At 39.7% G+C, this 22,463-nt stretch overlaps 1 protein-coding gene across 1 annotated transcript in view; it reads right to left on the bottom strand.

Annotated features, from left to right (window-relative positions):
• Positions 1–22,463, bottom strand: part of LOC124554842 — a 511,599-nt gene that overhangs the window by 79,089 nt on the left and 410,047 nt on the right. Inside the window, exons 37-38 of the mRNA XM_047128504.1 lie at positions 11,518–11,580; positions 3,873–3,935 (exon numbers count right to left, since the gene is read on the bottom strand). Coding sequence (XP_046984460.1) covers positions 3,873–3,935; positions 11,518–11,580 — 126 coding nt within the window. The remainder of the gene's footprint in view (positions 1–3,872; positions 3,936–11,517; positions 11,581–22,463) is intronic.

The raw sequence follows: 22,463 nt of genomic DNA, 5'->3' as shown, positions 1-22,463 counted from the left end.
GATTTCCACACTCCTAAACATCCCTAGGTCCACTGTTTCTGATGGGATAGTGAAGTGGAAACGTGAAGGGACATGTACAGCACAAAAATGTACAGGCCAAACCTCACCATTGGACTGACAGAGACCGCCGACAGTTGAAGAGGGTCGAGTACTATGACAGTTAGGCGGGAGGTGAGAAAACATGGATTTCATGGTAGAGCAGCTGCTCATAAGCCACACATGATGCCGGTAAATGCCAAACAATGCCTCGTTTGGTGTAAGGAGCGTAAACATTGGATGATTTAACAGTGGAATAACATTGTGTGGAGTGACAAATTGCACAATGTGGTGATCCGATGGTAGCGTGTGGGTTTGGCGAATGCCCAGTGAACATCATCTGCCAATGTATGTAGTGTCAACATTAAATTCGGAGGTGGTGGTGTTATGGTGTGGTAATGTTTCTTATGGAGGGGGCTTGCATCCCTTGTTGTTTCTCATGGCACTATCACAGCACAGGCCTACCTTGGTCTTTTAAGTACCTTCTTGCTTCCCACTGTTGAAGAGCAATTCAGGGATGGCGATTGCACCTTTCAGCACGATCGATCACCAGTTCATAATACACAACCTGTGGCAAAGTGGTTACACGACAATAACATGCCTGTAATGGATTGGCCTGCACACAGTCTGACCTGAATCCTATAAAACACCTTTGGGATGTTTTGGAATGACAACTTCATGCCAGGCCTCACTGACCGACATCGATACCTCTCCTCAGTGCAGTACTCTGTGAAGAATGGGTTGCCATTCTCCAAGAAACCTTCCAGCACCTGACAGGACGTACGCCTCGAGTGGAAGCTGTAATCAAGGCTAAGGGTGGGCCAACACCTAATTGAATTCCACAATTACCAATGGAGGGCACCAGGAACTTGTAAGTCATTTTCAGCCAGGTGTTCAGATACTTTTGATCACATAGTGTGAATTTCTTGTTTATATAGTTCAGTTCTTAGTTGTCAATTCACAAATGTCATACACCATGTGTGTTTCTCACTACAACCATAGGAGAGAACCAAGGACACACTGAGTGTGTAATGATGACATCTTGCACCACTTTCTCCACTCTACCTGGGTTATTCATCATTCATCCGGCAACAATCTATATGAGTGCTGGCTAATTGAAGGATGATCCCCAGTGGATTCAACACTACACAGAAACACTTCTCTGAATTGGCTAGCTCATAGAGAGGCTGGTCGTCGATGAAGATGGCAATGAGATTTTGTGATATCTTAGTGACTGTCATCTGTGGAGGATCTTTATCTGTGGCAGATTCACTTCCACTGATAGGCGATTCACATAGTTTTTTTCAAATTCAGTGGCTAGGAGAGTGGCTGGTACCTCTGACAAAGACAGGACATGGCAACACCATTTTGGAGAACAACTTCACACAGGGTATGACAATGGCCTTCATCCCATAGTGGACTATAATCATCTACAACCTGCTGGCATGAAGAGAACTGTTGTAATGGTTGACATCTGGTGGTGTAACAATTGCCAAACACTTGCCTTCTTCCCCTGCAACAGTACACACTGTGTCCAGGCAGAGTACAGTGGATAAAAATGTCTTGTTTCCTCTGCTCTCCAAATGTCTGTTGCTCAGCGGTGCGTTATCCTTGGCAGAAGGAATGGTTGCACCTGCTTTGGTCAGGTGCTGGGTTGTCATGTGATGGCTACAGTATTAGTTCAAGTTGACAAAATCAATTCATGCTGACACGTTTCACTGGTGCCAGAGACTGATAAATTACTTCTTTAACACACTGTGTGTGTGTGTGTGTGTGTGTGTGTGAGTGTGTGTGTGTGTGTGTGTGTGTGCATTTGAAGCAGTTCAACAATGCAGTCATCAGCACCCATATGCTGACTATGTGAGCCAATGGGGCTTCTCCCTTGTGCTCTTGTTCACATGAACACACACGACTTCTCTGAATGGGGCAATGGAGCAAGTGAGGCAAGGCAGACCATTACAAACAATGACATCTGATTTCGACAGCCACTATTTGCAAGTGCAGAAAAGAAGATTGGCGGGTCATAACAACAGCAACAGCAGGAGCCAGTCATTCTCAAACATACTGAAAGCGGTTACCTAAGGGCTGAGGTAGAAGAGAAGACAAAACACAAAATCGTAAAACACGTGACACGTTCAACTCATTATCACCTAAATTTGAGGACAGGTATGTCACATTTTACATAATGTATGACTTGCTGGAATGTGGTCAGTGTACATGGCCACTGCCTCTTGTGTTCTTAGTCTGACATTCTAGCTGTCATGATATGTTTAATCTCTTCTTGGTCGACCTGTCATATAAGACAGGCAAGATCGTATTGGTCTACCACAACCACAACGGGTACCACATTCAGGATTCAAATCATGTCTCATTCCTCTGACTCTTTTCTCTTGCCTTCCCTCAATTCTCTGGTGCCACTTAATGAATTATTCTGTTGTTGTGACATCATTTACCACAAGAGCTGAACACATTTCATAAAGTATGTATTTTGTAAGCTCTCTTGTATTCCGGTTTAAGAAGTGGCATTAGGGTCAAACCTCCACTAGGCAAATCTGCTAGTAATTTCGATCAAATGTTTTCTTCAGTTCAGCATGGAATTTACACGAACGCTGAGAAGCTTCTCTTCGTTGTTCTCAGAACACTGGTGGGCTGATCACTCAAGTAAAAGTACACATTTGCCCAACTTATTGTGTCATCCCACATGTAGTACTTGCTAACTTGGTGAGCCCCTTCAAACAATTTGTCAGGCACAGACCGAAAGTTCCAGGAAACATTGATGGATGCCCGACTTCCAGCTGTTTTGGAATCCATTGGTTTCCTGAATATACAGACCATGGGAATTATGTACTGCTTATATTCCAGTAATGTACATGTTTTGAAGTACTCAACGTCTCCACCACACAGTGCCATATCATAACCACAATTAAGTCCAAATCAAAAAGTTTCATCGTCAGTGACATACGACACCTAACACTAAAATAATTTTTATTGTAGACAACAATGTACAGAGAGAACAGAACTGAACTCTTCGATACAAACTTCAAATATCCCACAACATGCAAAGATTACAAACTTAATAAATGTCAAGTACCTTCCAGATATGATAAATAATAAAATAAGCATTAACTATTGGTGGTCAGTCTGAACACAAAACCCAGAGTATGCAAGACAGTGCCACTAACCTCTGCACAACATTCCATGCTGTATAGCTTGATGTAAAATAATGAGTTAATATTTTAAAAGTTAGAAGAAAGGGTCACACAGAAAAATACTGAATTAACTTCTATTCTTGATATTCAAATAAATGATCACCATGGACTAGGGGTGGCACCCATGACTACTGCTGAAATTGACCTGGGTCTTATGTTTGATTCAAGCCGATGCTTAAATTATGAATTAAAATCTACAGCAATGGCATCTGAAGAGCTCCAGTGTAAGGGTCACCATCATTAGCATTATAAGGAAGGACAGATATCCATCTGCACTTTGTGTCAGAGAGTGCCGTATCAGTGACATTTGAGTATGTACATACATAGATATGTATTCAAGCATGTTCAAATGGTTCAAATGGCTCTGAGCACTATGGGACTCAACTGCTGAAGTCATTAGTCCCCTAGAACTTAGAACTAGTTAAACCTAACTAACCTAAGGACATCACAAACATCCATGCCCGAGGCAGGATTCGAACCTGCGACCGTAGCGGTCTTGCGGTTCCAGACTGCAGCGCCTTTAACCGCACAGCCACTTCGGCCGGCATTCAAGCATGTAATGCAGATGCAGAAATAACTATCAGTTAACAGTATCTGAACTACTGATTCGACAATTGCAATACTTACAGCACTACTGTCTTCCTTTGAAGGTTGAGGGCTATCCGGTACTCTTGTCTCAAGAACTGACTCCTGTAATCAGAGTAATTACCTTTTCTGGTAAGTGTTATACATAATTAAAACAAAACAAAAAATGTTAAAACTATAGACACATAAATAGCCTGGCCAAATAGTTAAAACCTACAGGCGTTATTCTTTGCAACAACTTTCTCTACCATCAGTAGCAAGAATTATGTCCCCTGAAGGGAAGTACTCGACAGCCTTAACAATCTTTATAACTACTGAACATAATCCACATATGGTGGTGAGATGTTCACACCACTCATGCACATAAAATTGCTTATGTTCACGACAGAAATATGAAAGATAAAATCACTGTAATGGCACAATAACTCCACAGACAAACTTTAAGCCACTCGGATACCTAAAGGTTCTCTCTTCTTTCATCTCAATATATGAGTGTAATGTGCAAATTTACAAGTATAAACTATATTCACAGTACACTAAGGTGCCTGACATGTCAGTGCCTAGTGTATTTAAAAATTGGCTACAGGCAATTGAAGGAAGGAAGGCCTGTATTTAATATCCTATCAATAACATCTTCATCAGAAACACAGGACTAACATGGTAACAAAAACACAAAGACCTAAATAACAAATATTCTGTCTAGTACTTTCTACCCAATTATGTAAAATTCATTTTAAGAACTCTTTCTTTTAATTGCCTAGTTGCATTAATATTTTATTATTTAACTCTGAACTTGGTAGTAGTAAATTCTCACAAAAAATTAATCTTACACATCACTTGAATTTTTAAAATAAACTCCCAAGATTTCCTGCCTGAAGCATCCTCTTGACTGTACAAACACGAGGTGCTAATAACTACACTTTAAATTTCAAACCAGTGTAGACATAACACTGTTTACCATATGGGTACCCAACTTTATAAGGATGATGTGCCGACTGTGTGCTGCAGGATTTGCACGGTTAGTAGTGTTGGTGTCATAACTTGCTGTTAGGCACTGGCACTGGAATGTCAACAGGGTTGGAACATAATCATCAGTGTGCTTTATAGTTGCAGTCAGTCAACACGGTTCTGAACAATGCCAGCAGGGCTTTCTCAGTAGCCATTCTACCAAAACAGTGGCTATACTGCTGCTGCTGTTCATGCGTATTGATCCAGTGAAGGAGTACCGAGATGTTTGCTTTCCACACTGGGGTTCAAGAACATGAATCAAAAGCTAGAATTAACTGGTGATTTGGGAGTTACTCCTCGGAGAAGCTGATGGACAACTGCACCACAAATCGTTCAAGAAGTTAGTGTTGAAATCACTGAAAATGCTGGATGAATTGTGGAGTCTTCAAGCACTGCAGAAGCTGTGTCATGACAGCTGAAGATTCCATGGTGTACCATTGGAAAAGTGCTGCAAACAATTGGAAAATCAATTTATGTTGGGAACTGGCTATAGCAGAAAGATATTTCACAGAAGCATGTTAATCTGTAAAATATGCTGTATGATTTTATTTACTCCATCAATTTCAGTTGTGTCAACCATCATCAACTGTATGAAAAAATTATATGATCTGATGGTTTAGAAATGTATATTTCTCATAGAACACACTTACATATATCACATGTATCAAAACAGAAAATGCTACACAATGAGATTGAGACAAAATCTTAAAAACTTATAGAAACTATATATGTAATCATGATAGTTAATAGTCAGGAATGCATGTGTAATTTATATAAGCTTTTTACAAGTGTGTCAAAATCTGATTATGATGCATTTTAAATTAGCCAATGCTACAGTTAGTATGTGAGTATGAAAGTGTCTTCTATGAGAAATACACTTTTCTAAACCAACAGATAAAATCATTTTCTCCTCCTGTTGATCTTGGGTGAACAACCATAAGTGGCTCAATAAATATAATTTATTCAACGGTTTGCTCATTATTTGTTTCCTGCATGTCCTTAATTATAACCACCCTCAGAACATCCATCACGACAAACCATTTTCATTTGAACTTATTCTACTGACTTCCAATCTTTTAAATAAGACATGTTCTACTAGGCTTATCCTTTATTCCCCTCATTGCCACACATTAATAAATTCAGCAGTGGCACATTGTCAATTCGTAACCACAATTAAGTTGAAATATGATTGCAGGATTGTCAATGAAGAACATCACTTTGCACTGTAAGCAAGTTTATTACGGACACCCATGTACAGATAGGATAGAAATAAAATCATCGATCAGAAATGCTGCTATTTACGAAAATGTTGAATATTTCAGAATATGCAAACATAAGAAATGTTGGGAACTAGAATTAATAAATAGTAAATTCAAGTAATTGCAGGTGGTCAGGTTCAGCCTCTCAATCAACCAGATGCCAGCCAGTGATGTTAACTGCTACACCTTGTTGTATGCTGCAGAGCTGTAGAATCACTGAGGAATGAGAGAAACAGGAAGTGTCGGGAAGCAAACGAAAAATGGCTGAACAAAAAATATGAAGAAATCGATAAAAAAAATGATCATCAGAAGGACTGTCTCAGCATATATAAAAGTCAAAACAAGCTCCACTGAAATTAAAAGGAAGGGTGGCAACATTAAGAGTGCAATGGGAATTCCACTATTGAATACAGAGGGAAGAGGAGACAGGTGGGAAGAGTACACAGAATGCCTCTATGAGGGGGAGGAGTTGTCTGATGACATGAGAGAACAAGAAATTGAAGTCAATATGGAAGAGGCGAGGGATCCAGTATTAGTGTTAGAATTCTTAAGACCTTTGGAAGACTTGATATCAAATAAATCACAAGGGAAAGATAACATTCCATCAGAATCTGTAAAATCATTGGGGGAAATGGCAACAAAATTGCTATTCAACCTGCTGCGTAAAATCTATGATCCTGGTGACATACCATCAGTCTCATGGAAAAATTATCACCCACACGTTTCCATTTCAAGGGCAGATTCGTGTGATATCTGTTGGACAATCAGAGTAACAATTCATGCACGCAAGTTGCTGTCAAGAATAACATACAGAAGAATGGAAAAGAAAACTGAGGATCTACTACATGAGAGTTAATTTGTGGTATTAGGAAAGGCAAAGACAAACTGAGGGCAGTCCTGACACGCTTCATAATCAAAGCAAAATTGAACAAAAATCAAAGTGCATTCACTGGATTTGTCAACACAGAAAAAGTGTTCAGCAGAGTAAAATGATTTAAGATGTTTGAAATTCTGAGAAAAATAGGAGCAAGCTATAGGGAAAGAATGGTAATACACAGTGTGTATGAGAACCAAGAGGGAAGAATAAGACTGGAAACCAAGAGCAAATTGCTTGGATTAAAAAGAGAGTAAGGTTGAGATGTAACCTTTCATCTCTACCAATCAGTTCGTGCACCAAGTAAGCAATGACAAATATACAAAACTGGTACAAGATTGTGTTTAAGATTCAGGGTGAAATGATATCAGCGATAAGATTTGCTGATGAATTACAGGACCTGTTGAATAGAATAAACATTCCAATACATACTCAACATGGACTTAGAGTAAACCAAAGAGGAACAAAAGTAGTGGGAAGTTGCAAAATAAGAATAAAAAGCTTGTTAACATCAAAACTGGTGATCACTATGTTAAGGAATTCTCCTACCTTGGAAGGAAAATAACACGTCAGAAGAAGCAAGGAGGACCTAACAAGCGGACTAGCAGAGACAAAGAGGGTATTCCTGGTCAAAAGAAGTATACCTGTATCACACATTGATCTTAATTTGAGGAAGAAATTTCTGAGAATGTATATTCGGAGCATATTTTTATATAGTAGTGAATTATAGACTGTGCGAAAGCTAGAACACAAGAGAATCAAAGTGTCTGGGATGTATTTTTACAGAACTTGAAAACTTGGTTGACTGATACGGTAAGGAATGAGGAGGTGCTCCACAGAATCGATGAAGAATGAAACATATCAAAAACACTAACAAGAAGAAGGGACAGGATGGTAGGACATGAGTTATCACATCGGCCAATAACTTTCATGGTACTAGAGGGAGCTGTAGAGGGTAAATACTGCACTGGAAGATGGAGATTGAGACACATTCAATGTAAGGTACAAGTGCTATTCTGAGATGAAGAGAGAGCCACAGAAAAGGAATTCATAGCATGCTGCATCAAAACCAGATCACCACTTTAGTAAAAATCCTTGAAATGCACTCAGCATCCTTGTGATTGTATCTGTTTTTGTACACCACCGTGACGCCATACTCCTGAAGCCTCGGCATCCATCTAGCCAGTCAACCCTACTGATTCATCATGTTAGTCATCTAGAAAAGAGAATCTTGATTCATCACCAGCACAAGTAATTCGCAAATAAGTAAAGCTGCACTTGTTCATAGCCCAAACAATTTCAGGTCACTCTTTTGGTTGAAGAGTAGTTCATCTCAGTCTTGTAGGAGCGAACTCTGGATGCATAAGCTATCACCTTTTCAGCACCTACCTGTAGATGTAGTAGAAATTCACCTAACCCATAATGTTAGTGTTGGTGTGAAGTTCTGGATCTGCATACTTGTCAAAAAGCGCTATGACTGAAGATGACGTTCATGCCTCCTTAAGGATGGAATGGATAGCTGTATTTCTTCTTGATATAGTTCAATGATCATTTCACAATGCAGGAACACCATGTGTCATGTGTATTTTTCACTACTCACATGGGAGAGAACCAAGGACTCTCTGAAGGTTTAGTGATAAAATGTTGCAGTAACTTCTCCACTCCAGCTGCGTTATCTGTCATTCAACTGGCGACACACTATATGACTGCTGGCTAAGTGAAGGACGAGTCCCAGTCTTAAAATGGTGTTTTACCATTAGCACATTATGCCTGTCTGTTTTCCACTCCGGAATTGAAAGCACTCAAAAACTAACACAAAACTATTATCACTCGCTGACACGGTTCTTTCCTCACGCCAGATCCCATAGGTAATTCAACGGTAGCTTCCTCCCCTGCATTGTCCAGAGTCATAGAACAGCATGACTCTTTTCATCAATGGCACTCAGCTGCCCAGCTGGGACAGCTTTGGCTGCTCTTGTTAGGGATGAGTTGTGGCAATTTATCACAGTTAGTGAGACTAAGTTCTCGTTGAACACCTGCAGTACTTATGATCGTCACCATCATGTAGATTCCTTTTTTGGACCTGAGTACCTTTTTGCAATTGGCTAAGGCTTCACAGTAAAAGTGAGTATCTAGCCTGGTGACTGGAACTCTTGTTGTTGATCATTGTGGGATAAAAATGCTTCAACACACACCCACATCAATGTTTATTATGTACTTGTTGGAATAGCTTCATGATGCCTGCAAGAAGTACCATCCAAGAATGATATTATGACTACATTCTGTTGACACAACAAATGTGAAGGACTGTGTTCCGTCAGTGATAGTTATTCTTGCAAAACATGTTTCTCTTAGCTGGGCATATTTCCCATTTACAAGTATCAATGCAATTGCATTCATATCACAGAATACAACTTCTTCAGCTGGCAATGAGAAGCATTCAACATTACAGAGAAACAGACCTCTGAGTTGCGTAGCTCCTAGATAGGTTGGCCATCAATGATGACTTCCATCACATTTCCTGACATCTTAGTGACTGTTATCCATGGAGGGTTCCCTCTTATGGTGGATTCACCTCCACAGATGCTCGTTTCAATTAGTTTGCCTGAATTCAGTGACTAGGTGAGTGGCTGGTACCACTCTGCAACAACTGGGAGTGGCTATGGAATGTTGGGGAACAATCTCACCAAAGATATGATAATGGGCTTCGTCCCACTGTTCACTATAATCATCTACAGCTTAATGATGTGAATAGAACTGTTGTGATGGTTGATAATTGGTGGTGTAATAGTTGTTGAATATGTATTTTTCTCTCCAGAAGCATACCGCGTGTACAGTGCGGGAACAATGGAAACAAACTGTCTTGTATCGTCTGTTCTCCAAATGTCAGTTCTTTTGCAGGACATCATACTTAGCTAAGGATATGATTGTACTTGCTTTTGTCGGGTGCTGGGTTGTCATGTCATGGCTATGACTTAAGTTTAAGTTGGCCGAGTCAATTCTTACGGACATGTTTGAGTGGTGGCACAGATTGGTACTAAAAATTGATAAACTTCTGTTTTAAAATACTCTACATCGGCCTCACATGGGGACAGGGTATATGGCTGCTACCTCTTGTGTACTTAGTTTCACAGTTCTGGCTGTCATAAAATGCTGAATCCACTCTCTCACTACCGAGTATATATGAGCGGCAAGATCGTGGGGGTCTGCCACAGCTGCAACAGTTACCACATTCGCGAGTCAAGACATAATTCATTTGTCTGACTCTTTTCTCTGCATTCCCTCAATTCTCTAACACCACTTCATAAATTCTTCTGTTGTTATCACATCCTTTATCACAAGAACAGCACACTTTCTGCAAAGTGTGTGGTTTTGTCAGCTTCTTTTATATTCATATTTACAATGTAGCAAAGGGCCATAATTTTCTGTATGTAAGACTGTCATTTTTGCATGCCAGTGCCACCTGCTTTGCAATTGTTCTTCCACTAGGTAGAGTTGCTGGTAATTGTCACCAACTGTTTTCTTTGGTTTGGCACGGCCTTTATCCCAACTATCACACTCCTCTTCATTCTTCTTGGGACTCTGAACTCAAGTAGAAGTACACATTTGCCAAGCTCATCGTGTCATCCCACTTGTTGTATTTGCAGACTTAGTGAGCCCCTTCAACAATTTAGTCATGACCTGACTAGAAATCCAGAAAACATTGTTGGATGCCTGACTTCCTGTTCTTTTGGAATCGATTGGTTTCCTGAATATATAGACCATGGGTTTGATGTACTGCTTACATTCTGGTGATGTACATATTTTGAAGTAATCAACATCTCCACCAAACAATGTCACACTGCCCAAATTCAAAAGTTGCATCTTCAGCAAAATGTAACACTTAGCACTGACAGCATTTATATTGTATACTCCAATGTGCAGAGAGAACAGAAGTGAACTCTTTCATAGAAACACCAAATATTCCACAATATGCAAACATTACAAACATAAGAAATTTCAAGAACCTTCCAGAAATGAAAAATATAAATGAGGATTAACTATTGGCGATCAATTTGAATTGACAACTCAGAGCACGCAAACCAGTGCTCCTAACCTCTACACAACACCGCATGCCATATAGCTTGAAGCAAAATGAACAGTTAATCTTTTAAATGTTAGAAGAAAGTGTCACAGCGACTGATACTGAATTAACTTCTATTCTTGATATTCATATAAATGATCACCATGGTCTAGGACTGATGTCTATGAATACTGCTGAAAATTTCCTGGGTCTTACGTTTGATACAAGCCACTGCTTAAATTATGTATCAAAAACCAGCAGCAAAAGCTGCTGAAGAACTCCAGTGTAAGGGTCACCATTAATCTGTGAACAACCTTGTCAGAAAGGACGGTACTGTGGATGTATGTTCAGGATCCCCCTTGCCACTTTGTGTCGCACAGTGCCACATCAGTGGCGTGTGGAGAATGTATATGTAATGCAGATGTAGAAATGACAATTAGTTAACAGTTTCTGAACTACTGAATTGGCAATTGTATTACTTACAGCATTAATGTCTTCCTTTGAAGGTTGAGGGCTATCCGGTAGTCTTGTCACAGGAACTGACTCCTGTAATCAGAGAAGTAGATGGGATATTTCAGACAAGTAGTCAGGGAAGTACTCACAATACTGCATAAAAGCAACAATTTTGGGATAATCAATTACCTTTCCAGGTAAGAGTAATACATAATCAAAACAAAACAAACGAAGGTTAAAATTAGAGAAAGAAAAATAGATGGGCCAAAGTTAAGACCCACAGCTGTTATTTTCTGCAACAACTTTCTCTATTATCAGTAGCAAGACTTGTCCCCCGAAGGGAAGTTCTCGGCAGCCTTAACAATCTTTCTAACTACTGAACATAATCCAAATTTGATGCTGAGTGTTCACACCACTCATTCACATTAAATTGCTTATGTTCATGACAGAAATATGAAAGACAAAATCATTGTAATGGCACAAAAACTTCAGAGACAAACTAGGATTCCTAAAGCCTCTCTGTACTCTCATCTCATTATAATTGTGTAACATGCAAATTTACAAGTACAAGCTATTGACATGTCATTGCCCAGAATATTTAAAATTGGCTACTGGCAACTGAAGGAAGGAAGGTCTGTATTTAATATCCTATCAATAACATCTTCATCAGAAACAGAGGACAAACACACTAACAAAAACACAAAGATCTAAATAACAAAATATCTTTTAAATTTGTGTCTAGTACTTTCTATCCAATTATGTAAAATTCATTTTACGAACTCTTTCTTTTAATTTCCTAGTTGCATTAATATTTTATTATTTAACTCTAAACTTGGTAGCAGTAAATTCTCACAAAAAATTAATCTTACACATCACTTGAATTTTTAAAATAAACTCTCAAGATTTCCTACCTGAAGCATTCTCTTGACTGTACGAACACTGGGTGCTAATAATTACACTTTCACTTACAAGCCAGAGTAGACATAACACTATTTACCGTATGGGTGCCCAACTTTATAAGAATGATGTGCCGACTGTGTGCTGCAGGATTTGCACGGTTAGTAGTGCAGGTGTCATAACTTGCTGTTAGGCACTGGTACTGGAATGTCAACAGGGTTGAAACATAATCATCAGCGTGCTTTATAGTTGCAGTCAGTCATCATGGGTCTGAACAATGTCAGGAAGGCTTTCTCAGAAGCGACTCTATGAAAACAGTGGCAATACTGCTGCTGCTGTTCATGAGTATTGATCCATTGAAGGAATACGGAGATATTTGCTTTTCATGAACATGATTCAAAAGCTCGAATTAATTGGTGATTTGGGAGTTACTCCTGGGAGAAGCTGATGGCCAATTACACCACAAATTGTTGAAGATGTTAGTGTTGAAATCACTGAGAATGCTGGATGAATTGTGGAGTCTCCAAGTGGTGCATAAGCTGTGTCATGACAACTGAAGATTCCATGGCCTACAATTTGAAAGGTGCTGTAGACAATTGTGAAATTAGTTTATGTAGGTAACTGGCCATTTCAGTTGTTTCAACCATCATCAACTGGATGAAAAAATTATAACATCTGCTGGTTTAGAAACACAGATTTCTCATAGAAGACACTTTCACATACCATATGTAGCATTGGCAAAACAGAAAATGCAACATAATCCAATTCTGACAAACTCTTAAAAAACTTATAGAAAGTACATATGTCATCTTGATAGTTAATAGTCAGGAGTGCATGAGTGCTTTTTACAAGTGTGTCAAAATCTGATTATAATGCATTTTAAATTTTCCAATGCTACAGTTTGTATATGAAAGTGTCTTCTGTGAGAATTATGTTATTCTAAACCAACAGATATAATCATTTTCTCCTCCAATTAATGATGGTTGAAAGAACCAAAAGTGTTTGAATAAATGTAATTTATACATCTAATTGGCATACAATATGCTTTTCTATAAGCTGTGGAACAGTATATCTAGTGCAGTTCCAGACTGTCTGTGGATGCAGATGGTTGTCCACAGTGAGCAGTGTTTCTAACCTGAAATGAAAATATGGTAGGCAATTAATGAAATTTATTCTCTCATGTGGGAATTAAATATCTGTCTCTTTCTGTGGTTTATTCATTACTTGTCTCTTGCAAGTCCTTAATTACAACCACCATGAACATCTATCACAACAAACAAATATCATTTGAACTTTTTTACTGACTTCCAATCTTCTTCTAGGCTTTTCCTTTATTCCCCTCATTGCCATACATTAATAAATTCAGCAGTGGCACATTGTCAATTCGTAACCACAATTACGTTGAAATAACTTTGCAGCATTGTCAATGAAGAACATCACTTTGCACTGTAAGCAAGTTTATTACGGACACCCATGTACGGATAGGATAGAAATAAATATCATTGACCAGAAATGCTGCTATTTACAAAACTGTTGAATATTTCAGAATATGCAAACATACAAAATTTGGGGAATTAGAATCAATAAATAGTAAATTCAAGTAATTGCTGGTGGTCAGGTTCAGCCTCACAATCAACCAGATGCCAGCTAGTGATGTTAACTGCTTCACCACGTTGTATGCTGCAGAGCTGTAGAATCACTCAGAAATGAGAGAAACAGGAAGTGCCAGGAAGCAAATGCAAAATGGCTGAACAAAAAATATGAAGAAATCGATAAAGAAATGATCATCAGAAGGACTGTCTCAGCATATGTAAAAGTCTAAACAAGCTCCACTGAAATTAAAAGGCAGGGTGCCAACATTAAGAGTGCAATGGGAATTCCACTGTTGAATACAGAGGAGAGAGGACATACATGGAAAGAGTACACAGAATGCTCTATGAGGGGGAGGAGTTATGTGACGACATAACAGAACAAGAAATTGAAGTCAATATGGAAGAGATAAGGGATCCAGTATTAGTGTTAGAATTTAAAAGACCTTAGGAACACTTGAGATCAAATAAATCAGAAGGGAAAGATAACATTCCATCAGAATTTCTAAAATCATTGGGTGAAGTGGCAACAAAATTGCTAATCATCCTGGTGTGTAGAGTCTATGATCCTGGTTGCATACCATCAGCCTTTTGGGAAAATTATCACCTACACATATCCATTTCCCAAAACACCAAGGGCAGATTTGTGTGGGATCTATTGGACAATCAGAGTAACAAGAGTAATATACAGAAGAATGGAAAAGATAACTGAGGATCTATTACATGACAATCAGTTCAGCATTAGGAAAGGGAAAGGTAAAATGGGGGCAGCCCTGACATGCTTGACTATCAAAGAAAAATCAAAGCACATTCATTGGATCTGCCAACAAAGAAAAAGTGTTAAGACACTGTAAAATGGTGTAAGATGTTCCAAATTCTGAGAAAAATAGACAATTGTGAAATCAATTTATCCATCCACCACAACTAACCATTTTCATTTAAACTAGGAGTAAGTTAAAGGAACAGATGGGTAATACACAATTTGTGTAAGAACCAAGAGGGAACAATAAAACTGGAAACAAAGAAAGCAGTGCTCAGATTAAAACGAGTGTAAGATTGAAACATAATCTTTCACCTCTACTGATCAGAGAACAAGGTGACATAATGTCAGTGATAAGATTTGCTGATGAATTATAGGATCTGTTGAATAGACTAAACAGTCCAATGAGTACTGACTACGGAGTGAGAGTGAACCAAACAAAGACCAAAGTAATGAGAAGCTGCAGATAAGAGAATACAATGCAAAACTGATAATCACTATGTTAAGGAGTTCTCATACCTCAGAAGGAAAATGACACATGATGGGAAAAGCAAGGAGGACCTAACAAGCAGACCGGGACAGACAAAGAGGGTATTCCTGGCCAAGATGTATACTAGTATCACACACTGCCCTAAATTTGAGAAAGAAATTTCTGAGAATGCACATTCGGAGCACAGCTATGTACGATAGTGTCTCACGGACTGTGTAAAAGCTGGAACAGAAGATAATCGAAGTGTTTGAAATGTGGTTTTACAGAAGAACGTAAAAAATTTGGTGGGCTAATAAGGTAAAAAATCAGGAGGTTCTCCACAGAACAGTTGAAGAATGTAATGTATGGAGAACACTAACAAGAAGAATATGTAGGACAATAGGACATGAGTTACAAGCTTAGGCGATAACTTTCATGGTACTAGAGGGAGCTGCAGAAGGAAAAACAGCAGCGGAAGATAGAGATTGAGAAACATGCAACAAATAACCGAGGCTATAAGGTGCAAGTGCTATTCTGAGGTGAATAGATCACCACAGGAAAGGAATTCATAGCATGCTCCATCAAACAAGTCTGACGTCTGATCACCACTCAAAAAAGAAGTCCTTTAAAGGCACTCAGCATCCTTGTGTTTGTATGTGGTTTTGTACACCACTGTGACACCATACTCCTGAAGCATCAGCATACATACAGCCAGTCAACCTGACTGATTCATCATGCTCGTCATCTAGAAAAGAGAATCTTAGTTCATCATCAGCATGAGTAATTTGCAAACAAATGAAGCTGCACTTGTTCATGGCCCCAACAATTTCAGGGCACTCTTTTGATTTAAGAGTAGTTCATCTCAGACTTGGAGGAGAAACCCTGGAAGTGTAAGCTATCTCCTATTCGGCACCTCCCTGAACATGTACTAGAAATTTACCTAACCCATCAATGCTAGTGTTGGTGTGAAGTTCTGGATCAGTATTCCTGTCATAAAAAGCTATGGCTGAAGGTGACGTTCATGCGTCCTTAAGGAAAACTCAAGATTTTCTTGCACCACATTCTAGGAAAATTTGGCATCTCCCTGCAGCAGTTCATGCAATGGACATGTGTGGGTAGGATAAGCACATCCTGAAGGAACTCACACCACAGTTGTGTCAAGAAGGTGGAAAAACTTGTGCCTGCTTTTATTTTCCATGGATCAGGTTGACTCCATTGCCATTAACTAAATGCTCCAATGTTTTTTTTTTCTTTTATTATCTTCCTTTTTTTCTTTTCTTATTTTTTCTGACCATTAGGAAGTCTTTCAGAAAGAGGGAGGCCTTCAATGTGAATACACTTTAGCACAATTCTCAGGTGGCTCGGATGTTCTTCAAATGTCTTCCAAAAATGACTGTATCATTCAGACAGCACAAATATGTTGTCCATATAACTTGTTGAAGAAGGTTCTCCATAATACAGGGTGGTCCATTGATAGTGACCGGGCCAAATATCTCACGAAATAAGCATCAAATGAAAACACTACAAAGAACGCAACTCGTCTAACTTGAAGGGGGAAACAAGATGGCGCTATGGTTGGCCCACTAGATGGCGCTGCCATAGGTCATACGGGTATCAGCTGCATTTCTTAAAATAGGAACCCCCCCCCCCTTTTTTATTACATATTCATGTAGTACGTAAAGATAAATGAATGTTTTAGTTGGACTACGTTTTTCGCTTTGTGATAGATGGTGCTGTAATAGTCACAAAGATATGGCTCACAATTTTACACGAACAGTTGGTAACAGGTAGGTTTTTTTAATTAAAATACAGAATGTAGGTACATTTGAACATTTTATTTAGGTTGTTTCAATGTGATACATGCACCTTTGTGAACTTATTATTTCTGAGAACGCATGTTGTTACAGCGTGATTACCTGTAAATACTACATTAATGCAATAAATGCTCAAATGATGTCCATCAACCTCAATGCATTTGGCAACACGTGTAATGACATTCCTCTCAACAGCAAGTAGTTTGCCTTCTGTAGTGTTCGCAAATGCATTGACAATGAGCTGATGCATGTTGTCAGGCGTTGTTGGTGGATCACGACAGCAAATATCCTTCAACGTTCCCCACAGAAATAAATCCTGGGATGTCAGATCTGGTGAACGTGCAGGTCATGGTATGGTGCTTCAACAAACAATCCACCTGTCTTGAAATATGCTATTCAATACTGCTTCAATGGCACGCGAGCTATGTGCCGGACATCCATCATGTTGGAAGTACATCGCCATTCTGTCGTGCAGTGAAACATCTTGTAGTAACATCGGTAGAACATTACATAGGAAATCAGCATACATTGCACCAATTAGATTGCCATCGATAAAATGGAGGCCAATTATCCTTCCTCCCATAATGCCGCACCATACATTGACTGGCCAAGGTCAATGATGTTCCACCTGTCGCGGCCATCGTGAATTTTCTGTTCCCCAATAGCGCACATTATACCGGTTTACATTACCACTGTTGGTGAATGATGCTTCATCACTAAATAGAACACGTGCAAAAAATCTGTCTATGTCCCGCAATTTCTCTTGTGCCCAGTGGCAGAACTGTACACAATGTTCAGTCTTCGTCATGCAATTCCTGGTGCATAGAAATATGGTATGGGTGCAATCGATGTTGATGTAGCATTCTCAGCAACGACATTTTTGAGATTCCCGATTCTCACGCAATTTGTCTGCTACTGATGTGCGGATTAGCCGCGACAGCAGCTGAAACACCTACTTCAGCATCATCATTTGTTGCAGGTCATGGTTGATGCTTCACAAGTGGCTGAACACTTCCTGTTCCCTTAAATAACGTAACTATTCGGCAAACGGTCTGGACACTTGGATGATGTCATCCAGGATACCAAATAACGTACATAGCACATGCCTGTTGGCCATTTCGATCACAATAGCCATACATCAACACGATATCGAACTTTTACACAGTTGGTAAGCGGTCCATTTTAACACGGGTAATGTATCAAGAAGCAAATAGCGTCCGTACTGGCGGAATGTTACGTGATACCATGTACTTATACGTTTGTGACTATTACAGCGCCATCTATCACAAAGCAAAAAAAGTGGTCTAACTAAAACATTAACATTTCTTTATGCACTACACAAACATGTAATAAAAAATGGGGGTTCCTTTTTAAAAAAACGCAGTTGATATACGTTTGACCTATGGCAGCCCCATCTAGCAGGCCAACCATAGCGCCATGTGGTTACCCCCTCCAAACTGGACAAGTTTCAGTCATTGTAGTTTTATCATTTGATGCTTATTTCGTGAGATATTTGGCATAGTCACTATCAATAGACCACCCTGTATATTCTAATTTGGCTGGTGCATTATATAGTCCAAAAGGCATAACTTTGAACTCATAGAAACTGTCAGGAGTTTTGATGGAAATCTTTCTCATGTCAGCCTGATCAAATTCAGTTTTCCAATAGCCTGTCTATATGTCATTAGTTCAGAAATATTTTGCTCCTTTCGAGCAATCTGGATTGTCATCAACAACTGACAATGGAGAAATACACTATGTGATCAAAAGTATCCAGCCACCACCAAAAGTATTTCCACTTACTCCATATCAGTACCCTCAGTAGTCATTAGACATTGTGGGAAAGCAGAATGGGGCGCTCCACGGAACTCATGGACTTCGAATGTGGTAGGGTGATTGGGTGTCACTTGTGTCATATGTCTGTACTCGAGATTTCCACACTCCTAAACATCCCTAGGTCCACTGTTTCCGATGTGATAGTGAAGTGGAAACGTGAAGGGACATGTACAGCACAAAAATGTAGAGGCGGACCTCATCTACTGACTGACAGGGACTGCAGACAGTTGAAGAAAGTCGGGTACTACAATAGTTAGGCAGGTGAGAAAACTTGGATTTAGTGACCGAGCGGCTGCTCATAAGCCACACATGATGTCGGTAAATACCAGACAACTTTTTGCTTGGTGTAAGGAGCATAAACATTTGATGATTGAATAGTGAAATATTATTGAGTGGAGTGACAAATTACGGTACACAATGTGGAGGGGACTTGCATCCCTTGTTGTTTTTCATGGCACGGTCACAGCACAGGCCTACATTGATGTTTTAAAGCACCTTCTGCATTCCCTCTGTTGAAGAGCAATTCGGGGATGGAGATTGCATCTTTCAACACGACTAAGCGCCTACTCATAATGCACAACCTGTGGCACAGTGGTTACAAGACAGTAACATACCTGTAATGTATTCGCCTGCACAGAGTCCTAACCTGAATCCTATAGAACACCTTTGGGATGTTTTGGAACACCGACTTTGTGCCAGGCTTCACCGAGCAACATTAATACCTCTCCTCAGTGCAGCACACTTTGAAGAATGGGTTGCCATTTCCCACGAAACCTTCCAGCACATGTTTGAACATATGCCTATGGTGGAAGCTGTCATCAAGGCTAGGGGTGGGCTAACACCATATTGAATTCCAGCATTATCGATGGAGTGTGCCAGAAACTTTTAACTCATTTTCAGCCAGGTGTTCAGATACTTGTGATCACATAGTGTGTATTTCTTGTTTATATAGTTCAGTTCTCAACAGTCAATGCACAAATATCATATGTCATGTGTGTTTCTCACTAGGACCATAGCAACCATAGCTGAGAACCAAGGACACACTGAGCGTTTAATGATGACATCTTGCACCACTTTCTCCACTCCACTTGGGTTATTCATCATTCATCTGTTGTTTTGGTGAAGGAGACCAGACAGCGAGGTCATCGGTCTCATCAGATTAGGGAAGGATGGGGAAGGATATCGGCCGTGCCCTTTCAAAGGAACCATCCCGGCTTTTGCTTGGAGCGATTTAGGGAAATCACGGAAAACCTAAATCAGGATAGCCGGACGCGGGATTGAACCGTCGTCCTCCCGAATGCGAGTCCAGTGTCTAACCACTGAGTCATTCATCTGTTAACCATCTATATGAGGGCTGGCTAATTGAAGGATGATCTACAGTGCATTCAACATTACACAGAAACAAACCTCTGAATTGGCTAGCTCCTAGGGAGGGTGGCTGTCGATGAAGATTTCAATGAGATTTTGTGATATATTAGTGACTGTCATCCATGGAGGATCTTTATCTGTGGCGGATTCACCTTCATAGATAGTCGATTCACATAGTTTTTTTCAAATTCAGTGGCTAGGAGAGTGGCTGGTACCTCTGACAAAGACAGGACATGGCAACACCATTTTGGAGAACAACTTCACACAGGGTATGACAATGGCCTTCATCCCATAGTGAACTATAACCATCTACAACCTGCTGGCATGAAAAGAACTGTTGTGATGGTTGACATCTGGTGGTGTAACAATTGCCAAACACTTGCCTTCTTCCCCTGCTACAGTATACACTGTGTCCAGGTGGACTACAGTGGATACAAAATGCCTACTTTCCCCTGCTCTCCAAACGTCAGTTGCTCAGCGGTGCATTATCCTTGATAGGAGGAATGGTTGAACCTGCTTTGGTGAGGTGCTGGGTTGTCATGTGATGGCTACAGTATTAGTTCAAGTTGACCAAATCAATTCATGCTGACAAGTTTCACTGGTGCCCGAGACTGGTGCTGAAGACTGATATACTACTTCTTTAACACACTGAGTGTGTGTGTGTGTGTGTGTGTGTGTGTGTGTGTGTGTGTGTGTGTGTGCTCGCGCATTAGAAGTGATTCAACGATGTAGTCATCAGCACCCATACGCTGACTATGTGAGACCAATGGGGCTTCTACCTTGAGCTCTTGTTTACATCAACACACACGACTCCTCTGTATGGGGCAATGGAGCAAGTGAGGCAAGGCAGACCATTACTAACAATGACATCTGATATGGACAGCCTCTAAGAGGCAAGTCCAGAAAAGAAGATCGGTGGATTATAAAAGCAGTAATGGGAGGAGCCAGACATTCTCTAACAGGGTGTATACATGGACAAGGAAAAAAAATTCCCAGATTTTTCCCGGAATTCCTGGTTAAAAATACACTTTCTCCCGGGTGACAGTATATTTTCCCTTATCAATCTTTTGAATGGTTATGGTTTTATAGACGGGCGTACAATTTCCCAGCACTTTAGAAATTGAAACTCAGGGAAAAAGACACGTTTTAGAAATATTTTCGATGTGCAGCAACATGTACGCTGCGTATTTTCGTATTACGAAAGTATACATTGGAATTCCATCAGACTCCGCATGTTACTTTCCGAATCATTGAGATCAAGATTTCAATGCGCTTTTGTAAGCCGTTCGGAGCTTATGTCACATGATCTCGCCAGCCGATGACAGCAGATATTCAGAGCATAGGACACGTGATGTAGTCAGCCAACAGCAACATCACTATTAAGTAGCACAAACACACAAACGGGCAAAGTTAATAGTTTGAATTAATCTACATAGTGTTGCTACAAGAAAAGCAATGCTTTAACATATAATAATATTGGTCTGTAAGGTCAATACGCTGCAAGAGAAGCTAAGCTTTCGCATATACTGTTGATCTTTTTTGCGCATGTTACACTTTAAGATACATCACACAAATTTTGAATAATGACATAAATGTCTAAACTTCAGGGTTCGAAATTCTTCTAAATGGCTCATCATCAAAGAGTTGATTTTTAAATGAGAGTCAAATGCTCTGTGATTTAATAAATTCATGGCACATCCTTGCACATAGTTCAACTTACGTAAAAGGATATTTACTTTGAAAGTAATGCTTTTCAAACCACTATTCACAATATTTTCCCGCGACCTGTTAGAAATAGGTTTGTTTCAGCAGTTGCCAGGGAGTGCAGATAACAGGCGACACCGCGCTTGGGTAGCTATCATGACGTAGGAAGCCCGTATGTACTTACGTGTAAAACATTGAAAGATCATACATTATGTCATAAAAGAAACAAGATATCAGAGAATACTGCAAGAGCATCCGAATTTCGTGCACATTTAAAGTGCATACTTAAAGTGCACATTCGTATGTCCAGATTCCCAACGAAGTAGACCTCAACCTGATATTAAGCTTTTCAGTGTGGTTTTCGGGATGTAAATTTTCTTGGAGCACAAGTACTGTATTATATCATGTTTGGTTCTTCATTATGGCATAATGCCTTATGTGCTAGAAAATGAAAACGTGCACTTGAAATGCAGCGAACAATTGAAACTAGCCAGTACTGTGACATTAAACATTTCATTTCAAATACATTGACTGCCTCT

Source organism: Schistocerca americana, chromosome X, assembly GCF_021461395.2.
Source record: "Schistocerca americana isolate TAMUIC-IGC-003095 chromosome X, iqSchAmer2.1, whole genome shotgun sequence".
Lineage (NCBI taxonomy): Eukaryota > Metazoa > Arthropoda > Insecta > Orthoptera > Acrididae > Schistocerca > Schistocerca americana.
Note: the sequence above shows the minus strand (reverse complement) of the source record. Positions and strands in the feature narration are given on the sequence as shown.